Source organism: Mustela lutreola, chromosome 6 (assembly GCF_030435805.1).
Source record: "Mustela lutreola isolate mMusLut2 chromosome 6, mMusLut2.pri, whole genome shotgun sequence".
Classification (NCBI taxonomy): Eukaryota; Metazoa; Chordata; class Mammalia; order Carnivora; family Mustelidae; genus Mustela; species Mustela lutreola.
The window spans coordinates 64,707,790-64,734,367 of NC_081295.1; the positions used below are offsets into that span (position 1 = coordinate 64,707,790).

General features: G+C 39.6%; 1 protein-coding gene across 1 annotated transcript; it reads left to right on the forward strand.

Annotated features, from left to right (window-relative positions):
- Positions 1–2,904: 2,904 nt before the first annotated feature.
- On the forward strand, positions 2,905–25,642 carry IFNGR1 (interferon gamma receptor 1). The gene is made up of 7 exons (XM_059177449.1): positions 2,905–3,095; positions 14,149–14,263; positions 15,382–15,545; positions 17,319–17,488; positions 19,390–19,579; positions 22,399–22,523; positions 24,269–25,642. Exons 1-7 carry the CDS (start codon positions 3,011–3,013, stop codon positions 24,842–24,844), a joined length of 1,425 nt encoding a protein of 474 aa, XP_059033432.1. The 5' UTR covers positions 2,905–3,010; the 3' UTR covers positions 24,845–25,642.
- Positions 25,643–26,578: the final 936 nt, after the last annotated feature.

Genomic DNA, 26,578 nt, shown 5'->3' on the forward strand with positions numbered 1-26,578 from the left:
TCTCCTTGATGAGGATCACTACAATTTCAGTATTTATTTATGTAATAGTTTGATGAAGGCTTGTTTAATCCCTTATAGACTATAAGCACCATGGAGGCAGGGGCCATATCTGTCTTACTTAGCTCTTTATCTCAATGTATAACAGGGTTATATATACATAGTGGCTCTCAATAATATTTAGTAAATTAATAAACATCCTTAGTCTCCAAGTGACTAACAATGTGCCTCAGAAGGACAGACACTATTGTGAATGCAGATTGTGAAGTTCTGCCCATAATACCCTTCAAGAACAGAAGATTAAGCCCCATCCATTCCTTGTTGTTAGGAGTACTGCTGGGGAAAAAAAAAAAAAAAAAAAAAACAACTTTATTGTCAGCATTATTTGGGTAATGCCTCAGTTAAAGAAATGGACAAGCCCAAATCATGTCCCCTTACAGGGGTTTTTTGTATCCAATAACCAATCAGTGTTGGGAATTGAAGGGCCAGCCACTTACATCATCTCATGATACCTCAAGATTATCCCAGTTCCAAGCGGACAGCTGAAGCCCTTTTTTAAAAAAATTAACATACAATGTGTTATTAGCCTCAGGGGTACAGGTCTGTGAATCCCTGGGTTTGCATACTTCATAGCACATACCAGCTGAAGCCTTTGTTAGGATGACATCACCGATCAGTGTCTCCCTCTGCTCAACCCTTGAGCACAACAGTATGTCCTACATGCTAAACTCCCCTGCAGAGTCTACTTCATGAGTAATCCAACCCATGTTAGCCACTAAAAAATATTTACTGAACTGAATTGAATATCGTGTTCTGTCCTACTCCAGCAAAGATCAATTCTTATTCACCCTCACATTCTTGCAATGTCTAGGTGTCTTTCATATAGTGAGTGCTATTGTTTGAATATTTGTGTCCCCCCAAAACTCATATGTTGAAATTCTAACTCCCAAAGGGGATGGTATTAGGAAATGTGGCCTTTAGGAAATGCTTGAGTCCTGATGGAAACCTCATGAATGGGATTAGTGCCCTTATAAAAGAGGCTCCAGAGAGCTCACTCCCTCTCCCATCACGTGAGAGCACAACTAGAAGTCTCCAACCCAGAAGACAGCCCTGACCTGATAATGCTGGCACTTTGATCTTTGACATCAAGCCTCCAGACTTCGAGAAATGAAATTCTGTTGCTTATAAGCTACTCAGTCTGTGGTATTTTGTTAAAGCAGCCTAAACAGACTAAGACAGTGGGCATCATATATACCAACGTATTCCCCCAACCTTGATCTACATAGAGGTAAAGCATCCCTATTCAAAGTGTGGTCTTAGAGCCAATGGCACTGGCATTCTCTGTATACCACTACAAATGCAGAGTCTCAAAGCCCAACTATATCAGATCAATTAAGTTAGAGTCTGCATTTTAACAAGATCTTCAAGTGGTTCATATATTCATTGAAGTTTCAGAAAAAAAAACCCTGCTGGGAAAAAAAGAAAACCCTTATTGTCAGCATTATTTGGATAATGCCTCAGTTAAAGAAATGGACAAGCCGAAATCTGAGCTAAGAGATTTATTAATATAAGTAAAATGATCCTTTTAATAATTCCTTTCTAGGGTGCCTGGGTGGCTCAGTGGGTTAAGCCGCTGCCTTCGGCTCAGGTCATGATCTCAGGGTCCTGGGATCGAGTCCCACATCGGGCTCTCTGCTCAGCAGGGGGCCTGCTTCCTCCTCTCTCTCTCTGCCTGCCTCTCTGCTTACTTGTGATCTCTCTCTGTCAAATAAATAAATAAAATCTTTAAAAAAAAATAATAATTCCTTTCTAGAATGTACAGCATCTTAAATTTTTTCCCTCTAAAATTTTGCTTAATGCTACGCAGTCATGCATTCTTTTGTTCAACAAGTGCCAACGAAGTGCCAAAGATTTCAGGGTGATGGAGCTTACATTCCAGAAGGAGGAGAAAATAAACATTGATATGCTCGTAACAGAGCATGGGGGGGGGGAGGAAAGTGCCATGAAAAAATAGTAGGACAGGGTAAGGTAAAGTGAGAAGCTGGGTTGTGATTCTATTTCCGCAGAGCCATGATAACAAGATACTTGAAACAGCTGAGGTAGTTAGCCATATACATATCTGAGTACAGCCTAGAGTGCCCTAGGAAGGCAAAGGCCATTGGGCTGAAGAGGAATGTGAGAAATGCAGAGTTAATATGGTCAGGGAGGAAGGAGGACGTTCTTAATAAATCGCTTCGTGATATTTAATTGCTAAAAAGATAACACAAGTTGCTTTTCCTCCAAGGATGAAGTACTTCTTGGCCAAGCTAGTTCGATGTAGGCTGTGGAAGGCTGCACAAACCGTTTCACCACTGAAGCTTCAGTTTCTGCAAATACAAATGCAGGGATTAGAGAAGGCATTTAGGGCTCTTCCTGTTCTAAACTGTCAAGCGCGTTGATGACAAAGTCGAACAGGGTTAAAGTAAGGACCATGGCTCGGTTGTGGCTTCAAGGAAAGTTCTGCAACCCCAGAACACAGGAAGAATCATCACGGAAGGTGGTGCCCCATCGAAAGAACCTAACCTTTGGATCCAAGTTCCTCATAAACCTGTGAGCCTTGTCACGACCACAGTCTTTCACGCCCTTAACTCCGTGAGGCCTTGGACCCGGCCCCTCCCGGCCTTCCCGTCCTAATCTCGCCTCCCAACCCACGCCGGGTTTGGCAGTCCGCCTCCTGTCTTCCAGCCCACGTCCGGGTTCCCAGCCTCCATCCCCCAGACCCGAGATCACGCCCTGGTCGCGGCTCTGTCCCGGCTTCCCCGCCTGGCCCCGCCTCCCCGTCTGGCCCCGCCTCCCGGCTCTGGCCCCGCCTCAGGGTTCTGGCCCCACCTCCCCGCCGCGGCCCCGCGACTAGGCGCACGCCCAGCCGTCCCTCCGAGCGCTGGTCGGCTGGTCCGGAAGTGACGCGAGGCTCCGGCTGTAGGCTGGACGCCGCGTTCTCTCGGGGCCGCTCCCGGAGTCACCTCCGAGCAGCATGGCTCTGCAACTTCTGCTCCTCCTCGTCTTGCAGGTCGAGAGCTGGGCTGAGTTGAGCCCCGCGGATCTGGAACTGCCTTCGGGTACGTCGCTCGCGGCGGGGCGGCGGCCGGGTGGGGATAGGACGAGGGAGGGAGTCGCCGGGTCTGGAAGCACGGCCCCGCGGGGTCGCGTCCGCTTTGGCCGGGGACCTCGCGCGGGGTTCCTGGACGCCCCGGGACGTCTGTGTGGGCGGCCGCCTGGGAGCCCATTCCGGGCGTCGGCGGTCAGCGGACTTCGGTTCCCTTTCTCTCGCCTCTCCCATTGTTGCCGAAACAAAACAGCTTGGTCTTCCAGTTCTTTTAATTCATTTTTAATTGAGTTTCTCGGTCAGGATTTGGACAGTGTGGCCAGCCCCCGTGACTTAAATATTCTTAGAGTAAACCCCAAATCCTTACGAGAGAAGTTGTTCTTCCCCCGTTATGAGAATCCGTAAGTGGCAGTGGTTGGTCATCTTATGTCTAAGTCTGGCCGCCGTGCGGTGCTGCCTTCGGGAGCAGATTTGTCAGGCTGTGCATCTTAGCTACGCTCCTCGGAGCGTGTTATTTCTGCCTGCTCACTGAGATTTCCCCGGAAATAAATGCAGGGAGTATGTTTTCCAAAGTTTGGTTGTCCTGGTGATTAGGCGCTCCAGTGAGATCAGTGACTCTCTTCTTCAAGAGTGTTAAACCTAAATCATAGGAAACCCCATCGTCTTGAGTGTCTGCTCGGTATCCACAGTAAGCAGTTGCCAGAGGCCCCGCCTTCTGCACCCTTGGCAAAATCTGAGTCCGAAACTCTCTATTATGCCTTTGTGAGCTCCAGTTAGGGGTGCTGCATTCATATCCACCTGTCCTTTGGCTTGCTTCTTAAGAGGCAGGCAAACAAATAATTAGTCATTCCTTTGGATGGACATTGTTCCAGATGTTGGGAATACAAAAATGGGAGTTCCTCAGTTTCTGTTTTCAAGGATCATGATTCTATTGCCAATACCTAATAAGCGCTAGGCACTGCTGTTACCTTATCACATCTCATTTTCACAACAACCATATAAAGTAGGTGCTCATCGGTATCTCCATTTATGGAATGAGAAATCGAGGCACAAGGACATCTGCCCAGTTTTTAGAGAAGTCACAGCTACTTAGTAGGAAGCCTGCATTTTGGTTCCAGAGTCCAAGTTCTTAACCACTCTGTAGACTGCCATTACCTAGAGCAAGTTAGTCATCTACAAGGGCAGTTACAGTACATTGTGATAAGAGCCTGGACCTTTGCACAGGCTACTGGAAAGCAAGATAGGGGGTACCTGGGTATGACCGGGGAATCAGGAAGGACTTCACAGAGAAAGATGATAACCCCAGAGTTGGAGCTGGAGGTACAGATTTGTGTGTACAGAGGGAGAGGTGTGAAACAGCACATTGAATTAATGGAATACTAAGGGTTTCATTGTAGAATATATGTATGAGGCTATAAGGGGAAATAAGATAATGTAGAGAGCTACGAACCCAGTAAATGAAGTGCTTGTCATGTGTAACAGACAACAAAGGAGAGCAACATAGCATTGGCTAATTTAGGCAAATTGGGGGATTTATTAGCTTAGAGAATCCAAGCAGGAGTTAGAGTAGAGATGCCCCCTGGGCCTGAGAAAGCTGAACCAGTAACTCAAAAGTGCAAAGACTATTTCTTATTTCTGACTCTGGGTGCGGACAGCTTTTCCTACTTGGCAGGAATCATGGATGTGGACAGCTTTTGGGCTTTGCATCTTGCAGCTTCTGCCATCTTAACAAAATCCCAGGAGAAGGCTCTGATTTGCTCACTTGGGTCAGGCACCAGCTTGCAAGGGAAGGACCATGTTCCAGGAGTGGCAGTAGGGTAGTTTCCAGAAGAGAAATATTCCTGAAGGAAGTACAGGTGCTAGGCCAGTAAAATAAATATGCTCACTATATGTTGCTCTAGTTGGTGGGCGGTCATGGATTATTTGAAGAAGAAATGATTTTATGCAGGATCAGTTAGGCCATTTAGAAAGCCCGTTCATCTTACACAGTACTTTGGGGATAGACTCGAAGGAAGGAGGCCAGTTAGGACCCTGCTTAAGTTGGGATGAATCGATGGAAATGGCAGTTGAAATGCAGAAGAGAAGGCAGTTTGAAAAACCTTTAAAAGCAGGGGCTCCTGGGTGGCTCAGTGGATTAAAGCCTCTGCCTTCGGCTCAGGTCATGATCTCAGGGTCCTGGGCTTGAGCCCCACATCAGTCTCTCTACTCAGCAGTGAGCCTGCTTCCTCCTCCTCTCTCTCTGCCTGCCTCTCTGCCTGCTTGTGATCTCTGTCTGTCAAATAAATAAATAAATAATCTTAAAAAAAAAAAAAAAGGCAGAGTCAGCAGGAGTTAGTGATTGGATGTGAGAAGAGCAGATGGCCAGGTTTCCTGGTTTAGGTAGAGCATTAAACCATGTGCCATGCCCTTCTAAGTGCAGGCAGGGTCCTCCTAAGCCAGGTACCCCTACCTGTGCAAAAGTCCAGGATCTTATCACAGTTGTCCTTGTACCGTAATTGCCCTTGTAGATGACTAACTTGCTTTAGGTAATGTCAGTCTGCAGAGTGGTTAAGAACTTGGATTCTGGAGCCCACCTGCCAGGCTCCCTACTGAGTAGCACTGACCTCTCTACAAACTGGGTAGACATTCTTGTGCCTCCATTTCTCATCCATTAATGGAGATACCAGTTGTGAAGATGAGATGCGATAAGTTAACAGTGGTGCCTAGCATTTAGTAACTGTTAGCTACATAATCATGATCCTTGAAAGCAGAAACAGTACCTTCCATTTTTGTATTCCCAGCACCTGAAACAATGTCGGGCCCCTTGTGATTACACAGTGTGCACATACTTGAAGCCAGCTCTGGGAGTATTGTCTGTCTGCTCTCCTGGGAACATCTACTATGGCCTCTTGTACTCCCGGCATTTTGTAAACAGAAGTGCCAGTGGGACACCCCCCCCGCACCTTCTATTTTCAGTACATTTGTCCAGGCTTTTCAGTGTATTTCTCTAGTTTGTGTTGTGTTTCCTATGCTTTTAAAGTTAGTTTGAAAACCCACAAGGATAACCTATGCCTGGCTCTTTGCCAGCTTCCTTGTCTCGCTAGTGCCTGACATTTAAAAAAGGCACTCAGTGTGTTCACTCTCACTGTGCTGGGTTTCACATATGCTTGATAGTTCATCTTATATGAGGGAACCTGGTAGGAACAGGGAAGCAGGCAGGAGAACGTAGTCTCTGCAAAATCCCAAGTGGTTGGGAATGTATTGTGCTACAGTGATAGGCTTTTGTTAGTATTTCTTAGTGAATGGATAGGAAAAATAAACTCATGTGTCTAATAATCAGGTATTTCGCTTTTCATCCAGTTTTACCTGGATGAAAAGTAGTATATATACTACTTTTATACTACTATTACAAAAGTAGTATAAATATTTTTAAAAGTAGTATATATATTTTTATAAAAATAGTATATATAAAAAAGTGTATAAAAGTAGTATATATATTTGTAAAAAGTAGTATATGTATTTTTAAGTGAAGCAGTGTCTGCCTTCAGCTGTTTGCTCTTCCACGCTGGGTGTTAGTAGTATCCAAGAGCACACTGTACTTTTTCACATAGACGTGGGGCTCTTAAGTTGCTTTCTCCACTGATAAAGTGGAGAAAGTCTTTTTTCTGACTTTAAGGAAATGCTCTGGGTGTTCTTAAACTTTTCATTATTTTATATGAATTCTGTATTTAGAGATTCAAAATACTTAAGACAGTGCATTTTTATTATATTTAACAAGTTATTAATCATAATTTTCCTCTTCATTTTATTCTTTTTTCCATTTTATTCTGATCCATAATTCATATGGACTTTAGAAGGTCCTCATTTTAGTTCTATATAGAGGAAAACCTAAGAAAGAGAAATATAACCCTTGTAAAGAGCACTCATAAAATTTGGCAGCATACAGCAGTAGTGCAGTTGTTATGTGAACTTGATGAATAATTAATGGTTCCATTGTAATTGGACAGAGAAACAGAATGAGAATTGAACCAGAATTAAATGAATTCCTGATAGGAGGGAATCAGTTTATTTGAAATTTTCTTACTGAGGGAATCTCTTTATTTTAGATTATCCAAAGGCATAGTAATCAGAATGTTGATACCCATTTCAGTCATGTCCATTCCAAAGATCTGATTTCCTTTAATGCATTGTTCAGATTTTTGCAGTGGTCATCATATAATTGTGATAGTATAATAAATCAAGCAAAACTACTTGAATTAGATGCTTGTGAAGTCATCCAAAAATAATAATTTCCAATTCCCATTAATATGTGGAGGTCATTTTCTAATTTGTTAAACTATCGCAAAGATGATGCCTAAGTAACATTTTTTGTGTTGGTTTTTGTGTTGGTTAACAAAAACCAACAAAACTTTTTAGATTGCCAGGTTTTTAAATAGCTTCTCTAAGGCTTTGTTCTTTCATTGGTAAAGATATGTATAATGATACCACCTCCCTCGTAGAATGGTTTGTGTTGGTTCGCTGAGACAGTGTGTAACAATGTGGATCATATTGCTTGTCTTGTAGTAAATGTTTACACATTAATGATTACCATTCAATAATATCCACTGTTACTTATTTTAACAAATACATTTTATTTTTATTTTTTTTTTTTTTAAAGATTTTATTTATTTATTTGACAGAGAGAAATCACAAGTAGATGGAGAGGCAGGCAGAGAGAGAGAGAGGGAAGCAGGCTCTCCGCTGAGCAGAGAGCCTGATGCGGGACTCGATCCCAGGACTCTGAGATTATGACCTGAGCCGAAGGCAGCGGCTTAACCCACTGAGCCACCCAGGCACCCAACAAATACATTTTAAAGATTTTATTTATTTATTTGTCAGAGAGAGAGCGAGAGCGAGCACAGGCAGACAGAGTGGAAGGCAGAGTCAGAGGGAGAGGGAGAAGCAGGCTCCCTGCGGAGCAAGGAGCCCGATGTGGGACTCGATCCCAGGACGCTGGGATCATGACCTGAGCCGAAGGCAGCTGCTTAACCAACTGAGCCACCCAGGCGTCCCAACAAATACATTTTAAAATATTAAATTGTTGCAGTTGTATAGAAGAGATTGTGTTGCCTTTAAAAAAAAAAAAAGCTCATCCAAATCAGCATGAGAAATTTTAAAATAGGTTCAGCAACTAAATTGTTCTACCTTTTCCCTGTTCTTCATAGACTAAAAAAGACTGTAGTTTTTCAGTTCCTATTTCTCAACCATTTCTCAACTTGCAGTTACTTAGTCCAAATGGGAATTAGTCTTGAGAAAGGACTTTTCTTGGGGACTAGGTGGGTCTGGTCCAATTAGAGTTTACTGGCGTGCCAAGCACACCCAACTAGATAAAATGAATTAATGGGAGCACTTATAAAAATCATACATTTTAGGTCAGAAGTAGCTAAGCAGATGTTTATTGGATAAGCTGTAACTTGGTGGTGGTTTGAGTAAAAGATTTGGGGGGCTTTTAGTTAGTTACAAATTCCATATAAGGCACTATTTGATATGTCCATCTCTTTTTAAAAAAAGAGGAAGGAAAATACTTCATTCATGTCTCTTCTATTCTGGGCTCCACAACTTAGGAGAGAGAGTGAGTGATAAAATCCAAATAGATTCTGAAGACAGCAGACATATTAACAGTTTTGACCCAGCTAAGGAACTATTTTATGAAGAGTACTCATTTTATTATTTTATTATTTATGATAGTAATATTATTATTTGAATCCTTAGCTCTGAATCTCTTGTAAAGATGTAAGAAAATAATAGAAGTAGAAAGTAGACTTTTTGTATCATCTCACAAAATGTGATGGATGATTCAAAGCCCCAAAATATTGAAGTGTTTCAGTGAAAAAATTTCATGAACATTTGAAACATTTGAAATATGTGCAAGAATTCTCAAAATGTCTTTATTCATCTTAAATCTAGAAGACACTGCATCTTGCTAAGAGAAAAATTTAGAAGGCATTAAGAAAAAGAGCCATTTTATCAATCCTGTAAAACCATTCAGGAGGTATGGATTGTGATCATAAATATATTTGGAAAAAGAAATTGCAGAAGTCTTGGTTTGATATTTCCCCCTTTTCTTCCCTGGACTTCTCATGCCATTTCTCAGTTTGCAATGGAAGAAGAAGCCTTTATAAAAACAATGTCCCTGCCTGCATGGCCCTGCCTGCATCTTTCACTAGGGGAAAGGTGGTAGAGCTTTTCTCGGAGTTGTTCATTCCCAAAAGGGTCTGGATGCTTTAATTTGGAGCATTTGTTTTTGAGCTGTAGTGTCAGATGGCTTAGAGTCCCCCAAAACAGTTCGATTTCTGGCCCCTTTATTGTTAACATCTTTATGCCTCTCACCTTGTCCCTCCCATAGAGAAGTGGGTAAGTGGATTGTCAGATGGTGTCTCCAGACCTCAGAGCTCTGCTCTGCGGTAGATGTATCCAGTCTTTGTAGGCGATTTTATTAAAATTGAGGGAAGAGTTCTGTGGCTGTCCCTTTTCCAGTAGAGGCACAGGTGCCTTTGGTAGTTAATGGGATGGAGGACATGCAGCAGCGCATACTCTGGTCATCATCCATGCTGAGGGAATTTGGAGATGTCCGTGGTTCCTTGCTTCCCCAGCAGTTACAGCAGAGCTGTTCTTTCTGGCTGAGGTTTTCTGGTCTTTTGCGACATCGCCATTGCCCTGTCTTGTGGCACTGCTTCCTCATCTCACATACTGAGCTTCATCAATCTTTTTGTCCTCTTCCTTGCTCTTTTTTTTTTTTTTTTCACATCCTGTCTCTCCCGGTTTATCAAGAGGAAACAGTTAGCTGTAACCAGAACTCTCCTTTTTCTCCGCCTGCATTGTAGAGTGTTACAAAAAACTGATTGTTCTTTACTGTGTTTGGTTTTGTTAAACCTCAGCTGTGTTCTAGAAACATTCTGAGAAGCAGATTTGAAAACAGTGAATTATTATTTTAGGTAGCATGCACCAAATAACGGAACTCATTGCTGAAGCACTGTGAGTTACAGAAAACTATCTGTATCATTTTCAAGAGATGGAAAAATCTGTAAGATTATTTCATTTGATGAGATACTCTAGTAGGATCTTTCCTTAAACTCCACAGCTAATCCTTTCTTGCTATTTCTACATATATTTTTATTGACATAAGGTAAATTTATTTTGAATAGAAGTTTGCTGTAAGCCTTAATTATTTTAATTTGAATACAAAACAAATTAAACTTTAGGTCACAAAATTCTAAAACAGTAGAAAATTTTTCTATCCTGCGAGTTTGTCAAATAATGACAAAGGCAGATGTGTAATAACCACATGGTTTCTCTTCTGGTAACATTAAAACCACAGGTTACATCCTTTGGTGTATATATTCGAAGTTTCTCCTTTAATAGAATGGTAAAGTCTGTAAGTATCCACTGAGACCTCCTCCTCCCACGACCTGTTCTGATTACTTTGAAAGCTGTGATTTAAACCCAGTTCTAGTCTAACCAGGTCAAGTTTTAATTTAAACTAGGGGAAATATCATTTGATTCACATTAGAATCAAATCTAATGTGCAAGCCTACTTTGTGGTTTTAGAACCATGATTCAGTAATCTCCTCTTAAATGGAAATGCACTTTACTTAATATTCTATATGCCTTTTCCTCAAATATAGGAATCTCAACCTGAATCTATATAGTAAAAACATAACTCCTGTGGGGAATGATTTTTTTTTTTTTTTAAGAGACTTAAAAGACTGAAGAACTCCTCATTATTGGAAGCAAGGAAGGCAGAAAGTTTAGCAACACTGTTGCGTTTGGTAACAGGAAGAGTAGGAAATTGCCTGGTGAGCTTAGCTACCTAGCCAGGGAGGTTGCCATTGTTGCTGAAGGTGCCATGTGGTTTCTTCTTGCCCTTTTTATTTTATTTTATTTTTTTAAAGGTTGATGTATTAGCGCACACAAGCAGGAGGAATAGCAGGTAGAGAGAGGAGGAGACAGTCTCCCCACTAAGCAGGGATCCCGACTAAGGGCTCGATTCCTGGACCCTGGGATCATGACCTGAGCTAGAAAGAGGAACCAAGAGAAGGACTGTTTAACGAAAAGAAACCAGGACCAGGAGGTTTGACAATAATCACCCTCCAGAGAGGCAAAAGATGCTAAAGTTAAGAGATGACTTTTGAGAGAAGTTCACATTCATTGTGAGTTTTCTTAGCATTGGTTTCCTCTCTTACCTGGTAGAAAATAATGTTTATCTGTGACTGCTACTATTTTTTTTTAAATAAAGGTTTATTTATTTGAGAGAAAAACATGCATGCACAAGCAGATGTGAACAGGGGATGGGGCAGGGGGGCCATGGGTTTGATCCCAGGACTTTGGTATCATTACCTGAGCCAAAGGCAGACACTTTACTGACTGAGCCACAGGTGCCCCTGTGTGAATGTTATTTGATATTAATGTTGACTTGAAGCTAGAGAAATGGCGGGGGCGGGGGCTTGTATTCCTTCCTCACAGGTATAAACTCTTTGAGACTAGATCATTTCATGAATTTGAAGTGCAACCATACAAAACCATACCTAAAGAAACCTAGAAAAAGGAGGCCCCAATATACCTTGCTAAGTTAAGGCCATGGGAACTCTACCAAAACCAAAAGAGAAGAATTAGGGCTAAATCTTCCCAGACCAGTGCTTTTTGGCTCACCTGGAAAGAAATTGCTTAGAGAACCAAAGATGCTAGGTACCAACAGCTATTTCAGAAAGAATAAATAGAAAACTTGTAGGTGTCTGATCACTGGCTGCAGAAAGAGAGTATTATATGCGTGTAGTGTTTGAATCTGTGAGATGTCCTCCCAGCTTCATAATCTCAACCTTTTGGCACGAATCATCACATTTCATTTCTTTGGTAGGTGGTTATACAAGTTAGATAGTTGGGCAGTAACCAAAGCTATTCATTGTGGGCAAGCCATGAAATATATTGGCTTATCAAAAAAAAATCTGTTTTTAAGTTAGTTTTTCCTCCTAAATAATAATAAAACATTCCTAAAGTTATGAACGTATGAAGCAGGGTTCCTCAGCGTTAGTGCTATTGGCACTTTGGACTGCCAAAATGTGGAGAGCTATCCTGGACATTTATGGAATACTTAGCAACCTTTGCTTCTCTTCTGAGATCCCAGCAGCACCCTACCACTACCAGCCAGTTGTGGGAACCAAGAATGTCTCCAGACAGTGCCCCCTGTCCCCTCTGAGGCACAAATCACCTCCTGTTGAAAGGAGAAAAGTAACTAGAAAGGGGAGGAAAAAGGCAGTAGAATAATTGTTCCCAAGTCCCTATTTTTTACCTAAGTAATTCTGGATCTGTGTTCTGCCTTAAAAAGATAATACAAGTATAAAATAATTATAAATTAAAAGAATGTACCAGTTTGGGTTTGAAAATTGAAATTTTTGTTTTGGGAAAAAATATAGTAAGTGTTTCCTTCAACAGTAAGCAAATACCTTAGGTATATGAAATTAACACCTCATGTGTCAAATTAGGAAATCTGAAGTGACAAGTTGTATAACCAGGAAAACCCACATTCTTTAATGTCCAACCCAGGGAATATTTTTCTTTTTTTTTTTTTTTTTCTCTAAGATTTTATTTATTTATTTGACACACAGAGGAAGATCACAAGTAGGCAGAGAGGCAGGAAGAGAGAGAGGAGGAAGCAGGCTCTCCGCTGAGCAGAGAGCCCGATGCGGGGCTCGATCCCAGGACCCTGGCATCACGACCCGAGCCGAAAGCAGAGGCTTTAACCCACTGAGCCACCCAGGCGCCCCGGGAATATTTTTCTTATTAGAGTTCCAGTTTATATAACCCCCAAGTAATCATGATTATAGCTGGGGAACTTTGACTTTTATTTTTTACTTACATTTTTAAAAAAAATATTCATTTATTTGAGAGGGAGAGAGAGAATCTCAAGCAGACTCCCCACTGAGCACAGAAGTCCAATGCTGGGCTCTATTCCAGGACCCTAAGCTGAAATCAAGAGCTGGAAGCCTAACCAGCTAAGCCACCCAGGCGTCCTGTGCTGGGGAACTTTAAAAAAATAAATAAATAAACTTTTGCCTCTCTCGGAGTTTTTGAGGCTGATGATATGTTTGGAAGCCATGTTACCTGACCGCATTGCCATTCATTTATTTATCTTAACTGTAATTGTAAATTATGTATAATGGTTTTCAGGTAGGATTGAATCATCTTAAAATTGAGTTCAGATTGCCAACTCTTTATCTTCGTGTTCATTGATAAAGAAGGGAAGGAAGGGAGGGCAGGAGAGAGAAAAAGAGAAAAGGAGAAAGGGAGATGTATGTGTGTGATGGTTTTCCAAGGGATGGTGGACAACAACCTTTTACCGTGAGCAGGGGAATAAATGGCTAGTTTTAATAACTAGTTACAAGATGTTAAAGTGACTTCAGCCTATTCGCTCATGTGACTCACATCTCAGTAGACATTTTCTGAAATGCTTTAAAAGAGCAAAGGTAAGAATATTGACTATGTTTTGTAAAAAGCCCTGCACACCCCAGAAAGTAATGTTAATGAAACTGACAAGGTGGATGGCTCCTGGAGGCAAGTTAGGTTTCTATTCCTGTATTACAGAAAAGGTGCTAAGGTGTGTGATGATACCAGGCAAAGGGCTATGAGCTTATAGGGTATTTTAGAATGAAATTGACCATCCCTGGGGTAGCCAGTTCTCCTCTAGCCTTGTAAGGCAATCTCTGGTATCAAATATAGGAAATTCTGCTTATTAAATGAATTGAGGATTATTATTACAATGGGCAGTGTATTTATTTATAAAAATTCCTAACATAATAAGAGATTTATTGCCTCTACTATATTTGTATTTCCCTCATACTGCAGTGTTGTCTCAGGAATTTAAAATGAATAAGAATGCTATGCATTTTCCAATAAAATTAACTTTTATAAATCTCAATTTAAATAATTATATTATTTGTCCTTTGAATTTTACTTCAAAATACATATTTGGCTAACATAGCTCTTTATAGGGTTTTCTAATGTTAATGATGGTTTTTTACAATTGTCCGTTTTACTTTTTGAATCTCTTACAGTGCCAGTACCAACCAATATTAACATTAAGGCCTATAACTTTAATACTGTCCTATATTGGGACTACCCAACCATGCCACAGACCCCTGTTTTTACTGTACAGGTAAAAACCTATGGGTAAGTTCTACTCTTTAATCTTTTTTATTCTGTTTTTGTCTAGGTCTCTTTACTTTCCATAACTGTGTAGTTATGTTTCCTTTCCCATCATCTTTCCTTTCCCATGTGGCAGGACTTCTTAAACTGTAGATTTCCAGAAGTGCTGAGGAGGCAAATTAATTATTTTCAGAGCACTTCCTGCCTCTTAGTTCTTCTTCCTGTCATAATTGAAGTAGGGGAGTCTCACTAACTTTTAAGACTTAAAGATCTGTTTATTTGAGAGAGAGTGCTCGTGTGTATCCGAGCGGGTGGGGGGGAGGGTGGTAACCAAGGGAGGGAAAGAGAAATAGAATTCTCCAGCAGACAGGGAGAGGCTGGGGCTCAATCCCACGACCCTGAGATCATGACCTACATCCAGATCAAGAGTCAGATACTGAATTGACTGAGCCACCCAGGTGGCCCAGGAATTAGAGATTTTTTTTTTAAAGGCATGACAAATAAACCTTACAATTCTGTATTAAAAGTAATGATGCCAGGCGCCTGGATGGTTCAGTGGGTTGGGTATCTGACTCTTAATTTTGGCTCAGGTCATGGTCTCAGGGTCCTGGGATCCAGCCACACGTTGGGCTCTGCAGTCAGCATGGAGTTTGCTTGTCCTTTTTCCACTGTTCCTACCCCCACTCTCTCTCTCTCAAAACAAAATGTTTAAAAAAATAAAATGATGTCCTCTTACTTTCCATAGTGAATGTATTATTGAGTAGAAAGATGAAATCTTCAAAATATTTCTGACAAGTGTCAGGAGTTTGTGCAATGTCTTAGATTCTGCAGTCAAGTAATGATTATTTATGTTAATAGAATCTAGAGTTATTTAAAGATAAGATTTTTAAAAATTGTATGGGGAATGTACTTTGTTTAAGTGTTGTATTTTGAATTGAGCTTCTTTATTGTAAAGGAATTTCTAGTACTTCTAACCAGAGTAAGGACTTCCTACTTTGTCTGGCTTCTTCAGCCTATTGTTCAGCTCCTTCTACCAGTCCCATGCTGTAAATGAAAAAAATGAAGCAGAAACAGAGATGATTCGAGTTTATAAATTAACAGTACAAGTTATTATTGTGCTTCTTTATTCCTCTTCATTTTAGGAATGCAGTATGGATTGATGCCTGCAATACCTCTCAGAACTTTTGTAATATCTTTTCCGTAATTAATGATCCATCACTTTCTCTCTGGGCCAGAATTAAAGCTAGGCTTGGACAAAAAGAATCGGCCTATGTAGAGTCAAAAGAATTTATTCTGTGTAAACAAGGTGAGTAGAACTTTTAAATTTGAAATTTTAAGTTTGAAAATACTTACACATATCTTCTGTATATGTTTGCTTTCATTAGCACTTGCTAAAAATTATCACAATGCCCAAGAAACTTTTGGAGGACTTTAGGGACTCTGTGTCTTATTCTTTCGCTGGGCCTCACAAAGTAGGGCTATGAGGTGCCCATCACTTTTGCCCCTTATAAACCATTACAGTTCCACTCCCTACAAGCACGGATTGGTGCTGCCTAGGTGGACTCTGTGCTGGTCTTCCCCTTGCGCACCACCACACCCCACCGCCCGCCCCAGCTCCATCACTCGCTGCTGAGCTATGCGCACTGAAGACAGCTTTCCCTCTTCGACCCTCTGCCTGATCCCCAAGGCCTCAGCTTAATACATTAACAAATTTTAGATTTCTATAATCTCCTCAACCCCAGTGATTTTTTTAGCCCTTTCTCCTGCCAGCAGTGCATTCCTACAGTATACCTGACCTTAGTTATCACCTCAGGCTCCAAAATCGTCATGGCCAGTTCTTCTGTGACTGAAATCCTGCCTTGTAGTTCTCACAGCCTCACGCCCGGGCGAAGAAGCAGTTAGTCCCTTGACTCCTCCCTCGTGTTCTAGGCCTTGTGCCTTGCCATCCACCTCACTTCCTTCCTTGTTCAGCCTCCACATGCGGTTTCTTCCACCACAGCCTGGCTTCTCCTGCTCTTCAGACAGTTGCCTACTCCACGCCCTTCCTCTACATGCCCTTGAAATAGTTTTATGCCCAAGTCCATGCCTTTGTCATCTGTTAACTGCACCATCTGTATGTCAGATTTTCCCCATACAGATTTATCAAGGGCATACTGTGTGCTTGGAAGTACACCAAGCCCTGAGGGTAAATTAGCAAATAAAAATAGGCCTGCCTGGCATGTAATGGGCAGTAAAAACATGAAGAATAAGCAAACAGTTCACCAGCAAAGTCTCAAGCATGAGTGACACATAATAAATATTTGTTGAATGAATGAATATCTAGTTTTGATTTTCACCATAAAAATTGAGTGTATTATGGGATTGGGAGGGAGACAAACCATAAGTGACTCTTAATCTTACAAAACAAACTGAGGGTTGCTGGGGGAGGGGGTTGGGAGAAGGGGGGTGGGGTTATGGACATTGGGGAGGGTATGTGCTTTGGTGAGTGCTGTGAAGTGTGTAAACCTGGTGATTCACAGACCTGTACCCCTGGGGATAAAAATCTATGTTTATAAAAAATAAAAAATTAAATTAAAAAAAATTGAGTGTATTTAGCAAACTTTCATTAAGAGCCTTCATGCCAGCCATCCGTAAGCATTGGTGATACAGAGAGTTTCAGTGAGTGTTCAAAGGTGACTGAAATGCCTTTTCTGAAACATTTTTTAGAGAACAGGTTTTCTTTGTAATAAGCAGACCCACAGAAAAAGGAAAAAACTTAATAGAGCTTCTGTTACATGAAGGTTTTTTAACAGGATTCGTGACCTGTTGACTTTTAGCACCAGAAGTGCATTTAAGCTGTTAAAGGAGAGCTTCTATTAGATAAAAATACATCCTGCTTGAGATTAATTTAGTATTTCTTTATTAAGGACATTTAGAATATCTTCTAGATATTTGTGGAGTGGTTTAAACATAGATCTGCCTTAGAACAACTGAAAGAGTATGTTAACGGATTGAATTGGGCAGTTTTGTGTAATGCACTATAAAGTTCCAGGGCAGTGCTGATTCTCCTTTTTTTTGTGTCCCTCCCACCCTGCCACAGGGAACATTGGACCACCTGCAGTGGGTATTAGAAAGAGGGAAAACCAAATCAACATTGACATATTTCACCCTTTAGTTAATACAAGTGAAAAAAAGCCAATACCCATATATGATGAAAATTATTGTCACATATTTACGTATACTGTGTATTTAAAAATAAATGGAAGTAAGGTAGGTATTTCTATTTCCTTTATTCTGTTCTGTTTTTCTGTTGCTAGCATAAGTTGTTTCTATCTATAGTGTAATTAAAGTGAAATGCTTATGAACACTCAGGCAAGACTTACATGTCTTCAGTGTTGGTAAGAAAAAACCACATAAATAAATGTTGTTGAGGGGAGTTGCTGTTGGAGTTAATTACTAATGCTGGGCAAGTGAATACATTTAAGTTTTGCCTTGGCCTCATTTAACAACATGGCCCTATTTTAGGATTTTAAACCTGTTTATTCCTATTTCTCCACTGGTAAGACAAAGATGATTTTAATATTATCTTCCTCATGGGTAGTGATATAAAATAATAGGAAGCTATAATTGGAATCCTTGTTTTTGAAAGAGAAAGTTAGTGGTTCTGCTGTGGGGATATACTTGCCTTCTGGCGCTGATGTACAGACCACACTTGGATGGGAATGACTCTAATCCATCCCTTCTCTGCAGCGCTGCCATTGCTTTATTAAATAGTATTTGTCAGGCACGTGCACCGTGTGTCCCTGGGACCAGCAGACTGCAGTGAGCAGTACAGACCCTGCTCCAGTGCTTCGTGGATTGGAGAAAAACAGAGCAGAGAGAGGGGATGGGCAGTGGGGTTGGGGCAGTAGTGATCTTCAGTAGTATGGTCAGAGCAAGGAAGGTGTTACTGGAGCCAGGTCTGGAGGGTTCTAGGAGGTGAGCTTCATGGATCTAGATGGGGAGATTGTTTTAGGCAGAGAATCTGGCAGAAGCATGCTAGGCAGAGTGCAGGCCCAGATGAGGTCAGAGGTCACCAGGGCCACATCTCTTGGGGGCACTGGAGAGATTTGACGTTATGCTGATGAAGGTGTTAAGTCTCGGAAGGATTTTAGCAGAAGAGCGACATCTGACTTAGATTTTAAAACATCACTCTGGATGCTTAGCAGAGTCATCCTTCTCAGGTACACATCTACCCTTCCTTCACTCCTTAAAATCTTTTCACAAATCCCTAAGAGCTACAAAATCATACCTAAATTCCCTTCCGTGGCATGGCCTACCAGGCCGTCGTGATTTAGCCGCTTGTGTCCTTTCAGCTTCCTCTCCCCATTTTTTCCAACCTAAGTTTTATTTGTGCTGTGGTGAAGTGCTTTTGGTTCTTTGTTCCCTGCAGGTACCATTGCTGTCTCACAGAATGTCCTCTCCACCTTCTCAACTTGGGCAAATTTCTGCTCATTCTTCTATCGAGCGGGCATTTCATCTCCCCCTTTGAATTCTCTTCTGACACCATAGACTCTTTGCACCCCTGTGGTTTGATCATTCCTAGTTCCATATAATAGCCCCCTTGCAGGACTCCTGGCTCACATTTCTTTCTGCTCTGGGGGACGTTGTTTGAGGTCCGGCCCCACTGTCCTACCTTCACGTGTTCAGGCACTCCCTGGCACAGAGGATGCACATCCTTTGGCTGGTTGGATGAATGACAAACTGTCAGAGACTGCCTTTGTCCCTTCAGTGTACTACTACTAGGAGATACCATGATCTTGGCAAAATCCCTTTCATATTCTTCTACGGGTACTTTTATCTCTCATCAGCTAAGTTTCTAGCACTATTAGAACAAGACTAATGACTGCTGGTTGCTTTAACAGCTAACAATGAACATTACTGCTATTTGAGTTTTTAAATCTGTAATCCCTACAAAGCACATCTTAATGGATATGTAGCATAATGCTGTGTTAAAATAACAAATTGACTTCTTATTTGATATCAACTGTTTGCAGACATGTTCAACTTTGACCAATAGGTTTCCTTCAAGTGTTTGATCAGGATAAAAATGGTGCTTTTTTGGGTCTGGTTTTGTTTTTGCAGAATAAAAGAAGCCATACATTTTCATTGTTGCTGTTTTCCCCATACAGATTCAGTATAAGTTGTCAGAAGAGAATGAGGATGATTGCAATGAGACTCAGTGCCACCTTGTTATCCCAGTGTCCTCTCTGAGTTCGCACTACTGTATTTCAGCAGAAGGGTTCTCAGAAGATTGGTCTGTTAAAACTGAGATGTCTGATGAACTTTGTATTACCACTTCTGATGATAACCACATAAAAGGCAAGTTTCTGCCGTTTTTTCCTAAATATAAGGAAGGATAACAGAACTAGAGTAATTGAAAAGAGGCAGTTTCAGTAAATCTCTGTTCTTTAAAAAAATATTCAGTGGTTGCATTTCTCAAAGAATTCCAAAAGCAAAAATAAACTCATTTCTCAGGCATTAAGAGATCTAAAACAACCAATTTGGAAAGCTGTGTGATGACCCAGAGAAGAAAGAAACATAATATCTAAAATTCCATGCATAGATGTCTGCATTTCAGGATTACACATAGTGATAAAAAGCAACTTATTTCAGTATAGCATGATGTTATGTATCCATTAGAATGTTCTCTGTTGGGGTGGTGAGTTTAAAAACTGAATAGCAGAAATATTCATTGGCATGTGTGATGTGAACTGGACAAACACTGGAAATTAGTATCTGAAAATAAATGTTGATAGGTTATGGGTCATTTTTATAACATTTAAAAATACTTTTATTTCATTATCTTTTCTTTGTGTGTGTGTTGGGGGGGGGTGTACATATGATGGAACTTTAGAATTGGTATTTTCAAGTGGCAGGTACCTTAACAAAAATTTGACCTATTCTTGGCACTTAACAAAATTTAAATGTCATTATAAATAATTTATAAAATATAAAACTCTAGAAAAAAACAAAATTGGGGCACCTGAGTGGTTTAGTGGGTTAAAGCCTCTGCCTTCAGCTCGGGTCATGATCCAAGGGTCCTAGGATTGAGCCCCACATTGGACTCTGCTCAGCAGAGAGCCTGCTTTCTCCTCTCTTTTTGCCTGCCTCTGTCTACTTGTAATCTCTATCTGTCAAATAAATAAATAAAATCTTTAAAAAAAAAAAAAGAAAAGAAACCAAAATTATCTGTAGACTTGCCATCCAAATATTTCGTTATAATTTGGTGGTTTTTTTTCTCATTCTGTTCTCTTTTTCTACATAGCCATGATCGTATTATATAGTATATAAAATTTTATGTAATGCTTTAAGTACATATTTTAAAATATTTTTCCATTTTAATTCATATACTTTATTAATATTGTTTTTTAATCTCTGCAGGCTATTTCATTGTGTAGAATTTGTATTCTATTTAATGTTCCCCAATTTGGGACTTGTAGATTATTTATGATTTTCTCTGTGATAGCATGCTTTGATAACTCTCTGTATAGGTGTATTTTCCAATTAGGCTGTTTTTATAATATATTTTATTTTTGTTTATTTTGAAAATTTATATATTTATTTTAGAGAGAGACGAGAGCATGAATGGGAGGGGCAGCAGAGAGGGAGAGAGAATCTTAAGCAGACTCCACGCTGAGCATGGAGCCTGAAGCAGGGCTTTATCTCCTAACCCTGAGATCATGACCTGAGCTAAAACCAAGAGTTGGATCCTTAACCAACTGGACCCCCCAGATGCCTCTCAAAATTTTATGATACAGACATCTTCTTTTTTTTTGTTATGTTTGTTTGTTTGTTTTAAAGATTTTATTTATTTGCCAGAGAGAGAGAGTGTGCAAGCAAGGGGAGAAGCAGGCTCCCTGCTGAGCAGGGACTGGGACTCAGTCCCAGGACACTGGAATCATGACCAGAGCCGAAGGCAGATGCTTTGTTGACTGAGCCACCCAGGTGTCCCTACAAATATCTTCTGGAAGAATGGGAATCTAGGCTGAAGAATTAGACCAAATGCCTAAAACTTAATAACTTTTAGGCTATTATCATGAGGGTTTCAAATAGTTTGTGACTTAAAATAATGCAGTGCATTTTATGCCAACTTGCTATTGGGTTATTTTGAAAAAATAAAATCCTAGTTAATACATAAAATTTGAAATAATGCAGATGCCCAGATTTTTTTTTTCTTCAATGTCTGAATTACAAACTGAGCTGGTTCTGTGGCCACATGGTGGTGGCCCTGACGCTCAGGAGCAGGCCCTGCTTCTCATCACAGTGATTATACCTTTACTGTCGTAGTAACTTCATATTTTTCTGCATCCTGTAATAGCTGTTATACTCACGCTCATTTAGTCATCATTTCCAGAGCAACTATTCCAAAAAAGTAACTTTGGAATAGAAATGAAAGGTAATGAAATGCCAGTAAGGAGGCTAAACACCACCATGATCATTTGGAAGAGAGGACTGTGAAAATAGAATACTGAAGATTGTGCTTTGAAAATAAAAAGCAAAATTAGAGCTATAGTGATTAATCACACTGTAGTGATTATAGATGTATGTGCTCTGAAACAGATCTTTCCTATTCTAAATTATAATCTCTGGTTTGCGTTTAAAGGCACACACGTTAATTCCTGCAGCTTTCCTGTCCGTGTGTGTTGTATATATGTCTGGTTACCTTTACAAGTATTTGCAGTCTTGAAATAAATACAAAATGAAACAAAATTCTGAGGAGTGGGATTAAATGATTTTAAGAGTTATAAACATTGTCAATTTATTTCTGAGAGAATGGATTTTTATTAAAATTTCTTCTGCTTTTTAATGGAGAGAAAAATGTAACTAGGGAAACACCCTATGTTGGAGGCTTTAAGGAAGTTGTTATGAAAGTCTGTGTTAGCTACTTCGTGTCGTGTAGGTGCAGAAGGTAGGAAATTGCAGAGCTGGGAAGAGCCTTTTTAGTTTTCTAGGACAGGTGCACTGAAGCTTTTTTCATCTTGCCTAACTTCTGTGGCAAGGGTTCTCTGCGATTCTGACCGTATTAATTACCCAGTGGGCAAATCTATTAAAGAACAGCAGTAAGACTTTATAACTATTTCATGGATATAACAGTATTCTGTCTTAATTCTAACTTGCTGTTTTTTCCCTTCTTTTAGATTCTGTTTGGGTTCCAATTGTTGCCATTCTGCTTTTTCTAGTACTTATTCTGGTATTTGTATATTGTTACACTAAGAAGATGAATCCATGTAAGAAGGAAAGCATCATGTTACCCAAGTCCTTGGTAACATATTTTAATATTTTTCTTTAATTATATATACTAAAGCATTTATTTGGACTCTTTTGATAATTTTCTTATTTTTTTTAAAGTAGAATGACGTTCAGCAGCATGTCACCTGTCATAGATTGGTTGATCTACCACACATCCAAACCCACATATTTTTTACTACACATCATGTACTTTTTATGCATAGAACAAGAGCATAATTGGATAAGTCTGTTAAGGAGTTTAAAGTTTAGTGGGAGAAGAAGATCAGTATTCAGTGGGTGTACGGTGTTCAAACACAGAGGTTTTCATCTGTGCCAGTGAGGACTTTGTCCACCGTTGGAGGGTGGGATTTCATTGTGGCCCTTCCAGAGACAGTGATACAGGAGCTTCTTGAGGGACAGACATTTATCGAGGTATTAAGGGACAGTCTGTGCTAAACCCCAGCATCAAGAAAGTGTGGCTTTTGAAAATCCTAAAATACAGAAGCACCATTATGGTTGGAGTGTAGAAGGAAAGATGGCCACAAGTGAGACCAGAAGTTTGATGTTTTTTAAAAAGATTTTTTTATGTATTTGAGAGGGAGATAGCATGAACAGGGGGTAGGGGAGAGAAATCCTCAAGCAGATTCTCCACTGAATGCGGAACCTGATGCTGGGCTTAGTCCCAAGACCCCAAAATCATGACCTGATCAAAATTAAGAGTTGGATGCTTAACTGACTGAGTCACCCAGGCACCCCAGAAGCTTGACCTTTTAATGTCTAACATCTAAAAGCCTTTGTATGATGAAAAGAACATCTCCAGCTAACAGAATGGTAATTATTTGAATCAAATAGGACAGGAATAATATCTATAACGTGTAAAGGACACATTTCAATTTGTTTTGAAAACACTACCTTAATGTAAAGTGAATAAGAACTATTGGTGGTAGGTAACTCATGTATGAATTGTAGTATTTGTCCTTACTAATTAAGGATAAGTAAGTAGATAAGCACAAACCAACCTTGCAGTATGCAGTTTTATACCCACTGGAGAAGGAAAAATGAACCTGAATATCCAGTAGTACCAGTAGTAGTCAAATTGGTGTATACTAGTAAAAGTAATTCAGCTCTGGTGGGAAGGTAAACATGTAATGGGTATAATGTGTAGTAGTGCCATAAATAGTGCAACAGCCTTTGACTTAGTAATCCTACTTTTAAGAATTTATTCTTTAAAAAAAAATTCCTAAATGAAAAGATATGTAAAGATACTCACTTCAACATGTTCTAGAATTAGTAAAAATTCGAAACACTTCAATATGCACTGTTAGAGAAATTACTTTAATCATCAGTATAAAATTGTATGAGGCAGTGAAAATTCTAATAAAAATTATAATTATGAAGGCAAATGGTGAAATATTATGTAAGTAGGTGTACTCCCATTACACATGTGACATGCATACATGTGGAGGTGATGGAGAAAATTATTTAAATTTTAATTGATTTAATTATTTAATTTTAATTGAATGGAGAAAAAGCAACACCTATGGTTAGATGGTGGATGGCTTTTTAAAAATTCTAAAAAAACCTTGCTCTTAATATAGTATATTTTCATTTAAAAGCAAGAAAAGACAACCACCAGATGCTATTACATTGTTACCGTAAATCTGCCATTTAGTGGTATATTTCATTGCCCATTAATTACCTTTAGACAGTATCTTTTTAAGGATATGCACTTAAGTTTAATAATTTATTATTTTTAATCTTTGGTTTCTCTTCCCTTAGCTGTCTGTGGTAAAAAATGCCTCTTCAGAGGCAAGGTCTGAACCAAAATGTGTATCACCCATCACCTACCAGCCAATTGTCCCAGAAAATGAGAAGATGGTCTGGGAAGACCAGTTGTCTCCAGCCACAATTATAAGTATGCCCACTAAAGACAGCCTAGGAAAAACAGAACACCGAGAAGACGTTTCCAGTGAAATCGAAGTGGTCACCGCTGAAGAAAATAATCCTGACACAGCTTCTGGTAGCCCTCTGACCCCAGGAATGGGAGAGAGTTCTGTCCATACAAGTAGTAACCAGTCTGAACCCTGTGTCATCACCTTAAACTCCTATCACTCCAGAAATGGTTCCGATAGTGGCGTTGTGGAATCTGACAGCTTCTTATCTGACTCAGAATTTCCTCCAAATAATAAAACTGAAATAAAGACTGAAGGACAGGAGTCCGTAGTGCTGAGAAACACTACCACCTCCTTTGGTTACGATAAGCCGCATGTGTTAGTGGATCTGCTTGTGGATGAAGGTGGTAAGGAGTCCTTGATTGGTTATAGACCGACAGCAGATTCCAAAGAGTTTTCCTAATCAACGAAGATGTGCCTACTTTGAAGAATCGGCTTTTCCCATGTAGGTTTTCCTCTTTATTTCCTGAAAGGATCACCTTTCAGAAATTGTATCTTTGTCAATATTAACCAAAGAAGAGTATCTGGGTTTACATAAAGTGGCACTGTTATAATTGGTCTGAAAACTGCAGAGGCTTTGGAAAAAAAAAAAAAAAAAACATTGTCACAGTTGGAATTTTCCATCTAGGTGGGCTGTTAGTGAAAACTCGTAAGAACCCTCCTTCCTATGATAGTAGGTGAGATAGCCTAGGGTCCTTTCCAATCACTTCCAAGACCTAGAATAGATTTTTTTTCTTCTCTGTACCTCAGCATATTTGTTTTTGGAAGTCTATGTATATAGTGTGTGTGTATATATATATATACATATATATATGTTTTTTTAATAGAGCATGAGAGCAGGAGTAAGGGGTGATGAGAGGTCGAGGGAGAGCAAGAGAATCTTAGGCAAGGTCCACACCCAGCACAGAATCTGATGTGGGGCTTGATCCCATGACCCTGAAGCCATAACCTGAGCTGAAATCAAGAGTCAGATGCTTAACGGACTGAGCCATCCAGGCGCCCCTATGTATATAGTATTTTTTTTATACGTAGTATTTTTAAATGCTCACTTTCAGAAGAAATCCTGAAAACTTCCTCATATTGAATTTAATTTCTAATTCAAATCAATAGACTTAATAAAGAATATGTAAATAGAAACATATATGTCTTTTTATGGAACATTGCATTTGGAGACTTATAAATAAAGTATTTTTAAAATTCATTTTGTACTTATTTATTCAAGCACTCAGGCAGTAACCTAGTATTTTTTAATCATTTGCTCGCTTCCATGCATTAAGACTATAGAATTATTTTCTAATTATTCATATCTAAGCTTTAAAACAGTCCTAAAAATAATGTTTAAAAGTGGTCCTTTTATGTCTGTATTTTAGTACTTATCCCTTAAACACTGTTCCAGGCTGTTTGGGAAGGGGGAAAAAGCAGATTTTTTGGAGAGCATGGGGATTGAGGGGTCCTCTAGCATAAAGACAGTGGTCAAAGCCATTGGAGTAGATGGGAGCCCTGAGAAGCATGTGTGAAGAGAGAGTCCCCAAGAGAGGCAATTTGGTAACAAATTAACAAGAGAGTTAATTTGTATATTACACAAGGAATTCTTGGGAATTACAAAGAGGATAGTAATTTCAAGATTCAAATGAATTAACTGACCAAAAAAAAAATTTTTTAAACATAATTTCTGTGAGTAAGTTAACCAGGGAGAAACATTTCCCTTCACTTAAAAGTACAGATTAAAATGAGGTGCTATGTTATTCTATTGTGGGGAAAAAATGTTATAGTCAATACTAGTGAGATTTTGGTAAAACTAGTATACTCACTTATTTGGGGAACAGTGTCTTTACAGTTTTTAACTAATATATGAGTACATATATTCCATAAAAATACATATCCTTTTCAGAATTTAATCTTTTGTATCAAAATTGTAAAAAATAAATCTTTAAGATAAAAGCGTATAAGTTAGAAAAGGAAAAAGCAAAAATATGAGAATAATTGAAATAGACAAATTACTGCTTTCCAAAAGGATTGTGCTAATAATAGACATTCCATCCACATGTGTACATGGTTTTCGTGTCCTAGCTAATTAGGATAATAGTCGTTTTAATTTCTAACAGCTGTATAGGTAGCCATTTTAATACTTCTGTTT

What these genes read in the sequence shown, in the direction of transcription:
- IFNGR1 (XM_059177449.1), top strand. Translation starts at nt 3,011, where the DNA reads ATGGCTCTGCAACTTCTGCTCCTCCTCGTCTTGCAGGTCGAGAGCTGG. An exon ending in GTACAGGTAAAAACCTATGG is followed by an intron (nt 14,264 to 15,381) that starts GTAAGTTCTACT and finishes TCTTCATTTTAG; the next exon opens with GAATGCAGTATGGATTGATG. An exon ending in TCATGTTACCCAAGTCCTTG is followed by an intron (nt 22,524 to 24,268) that starts GTAACATATTTT and finishes CTCTTCCCTTAG; the next exon opens with CTGTCTGTGGTAAAAAATGC.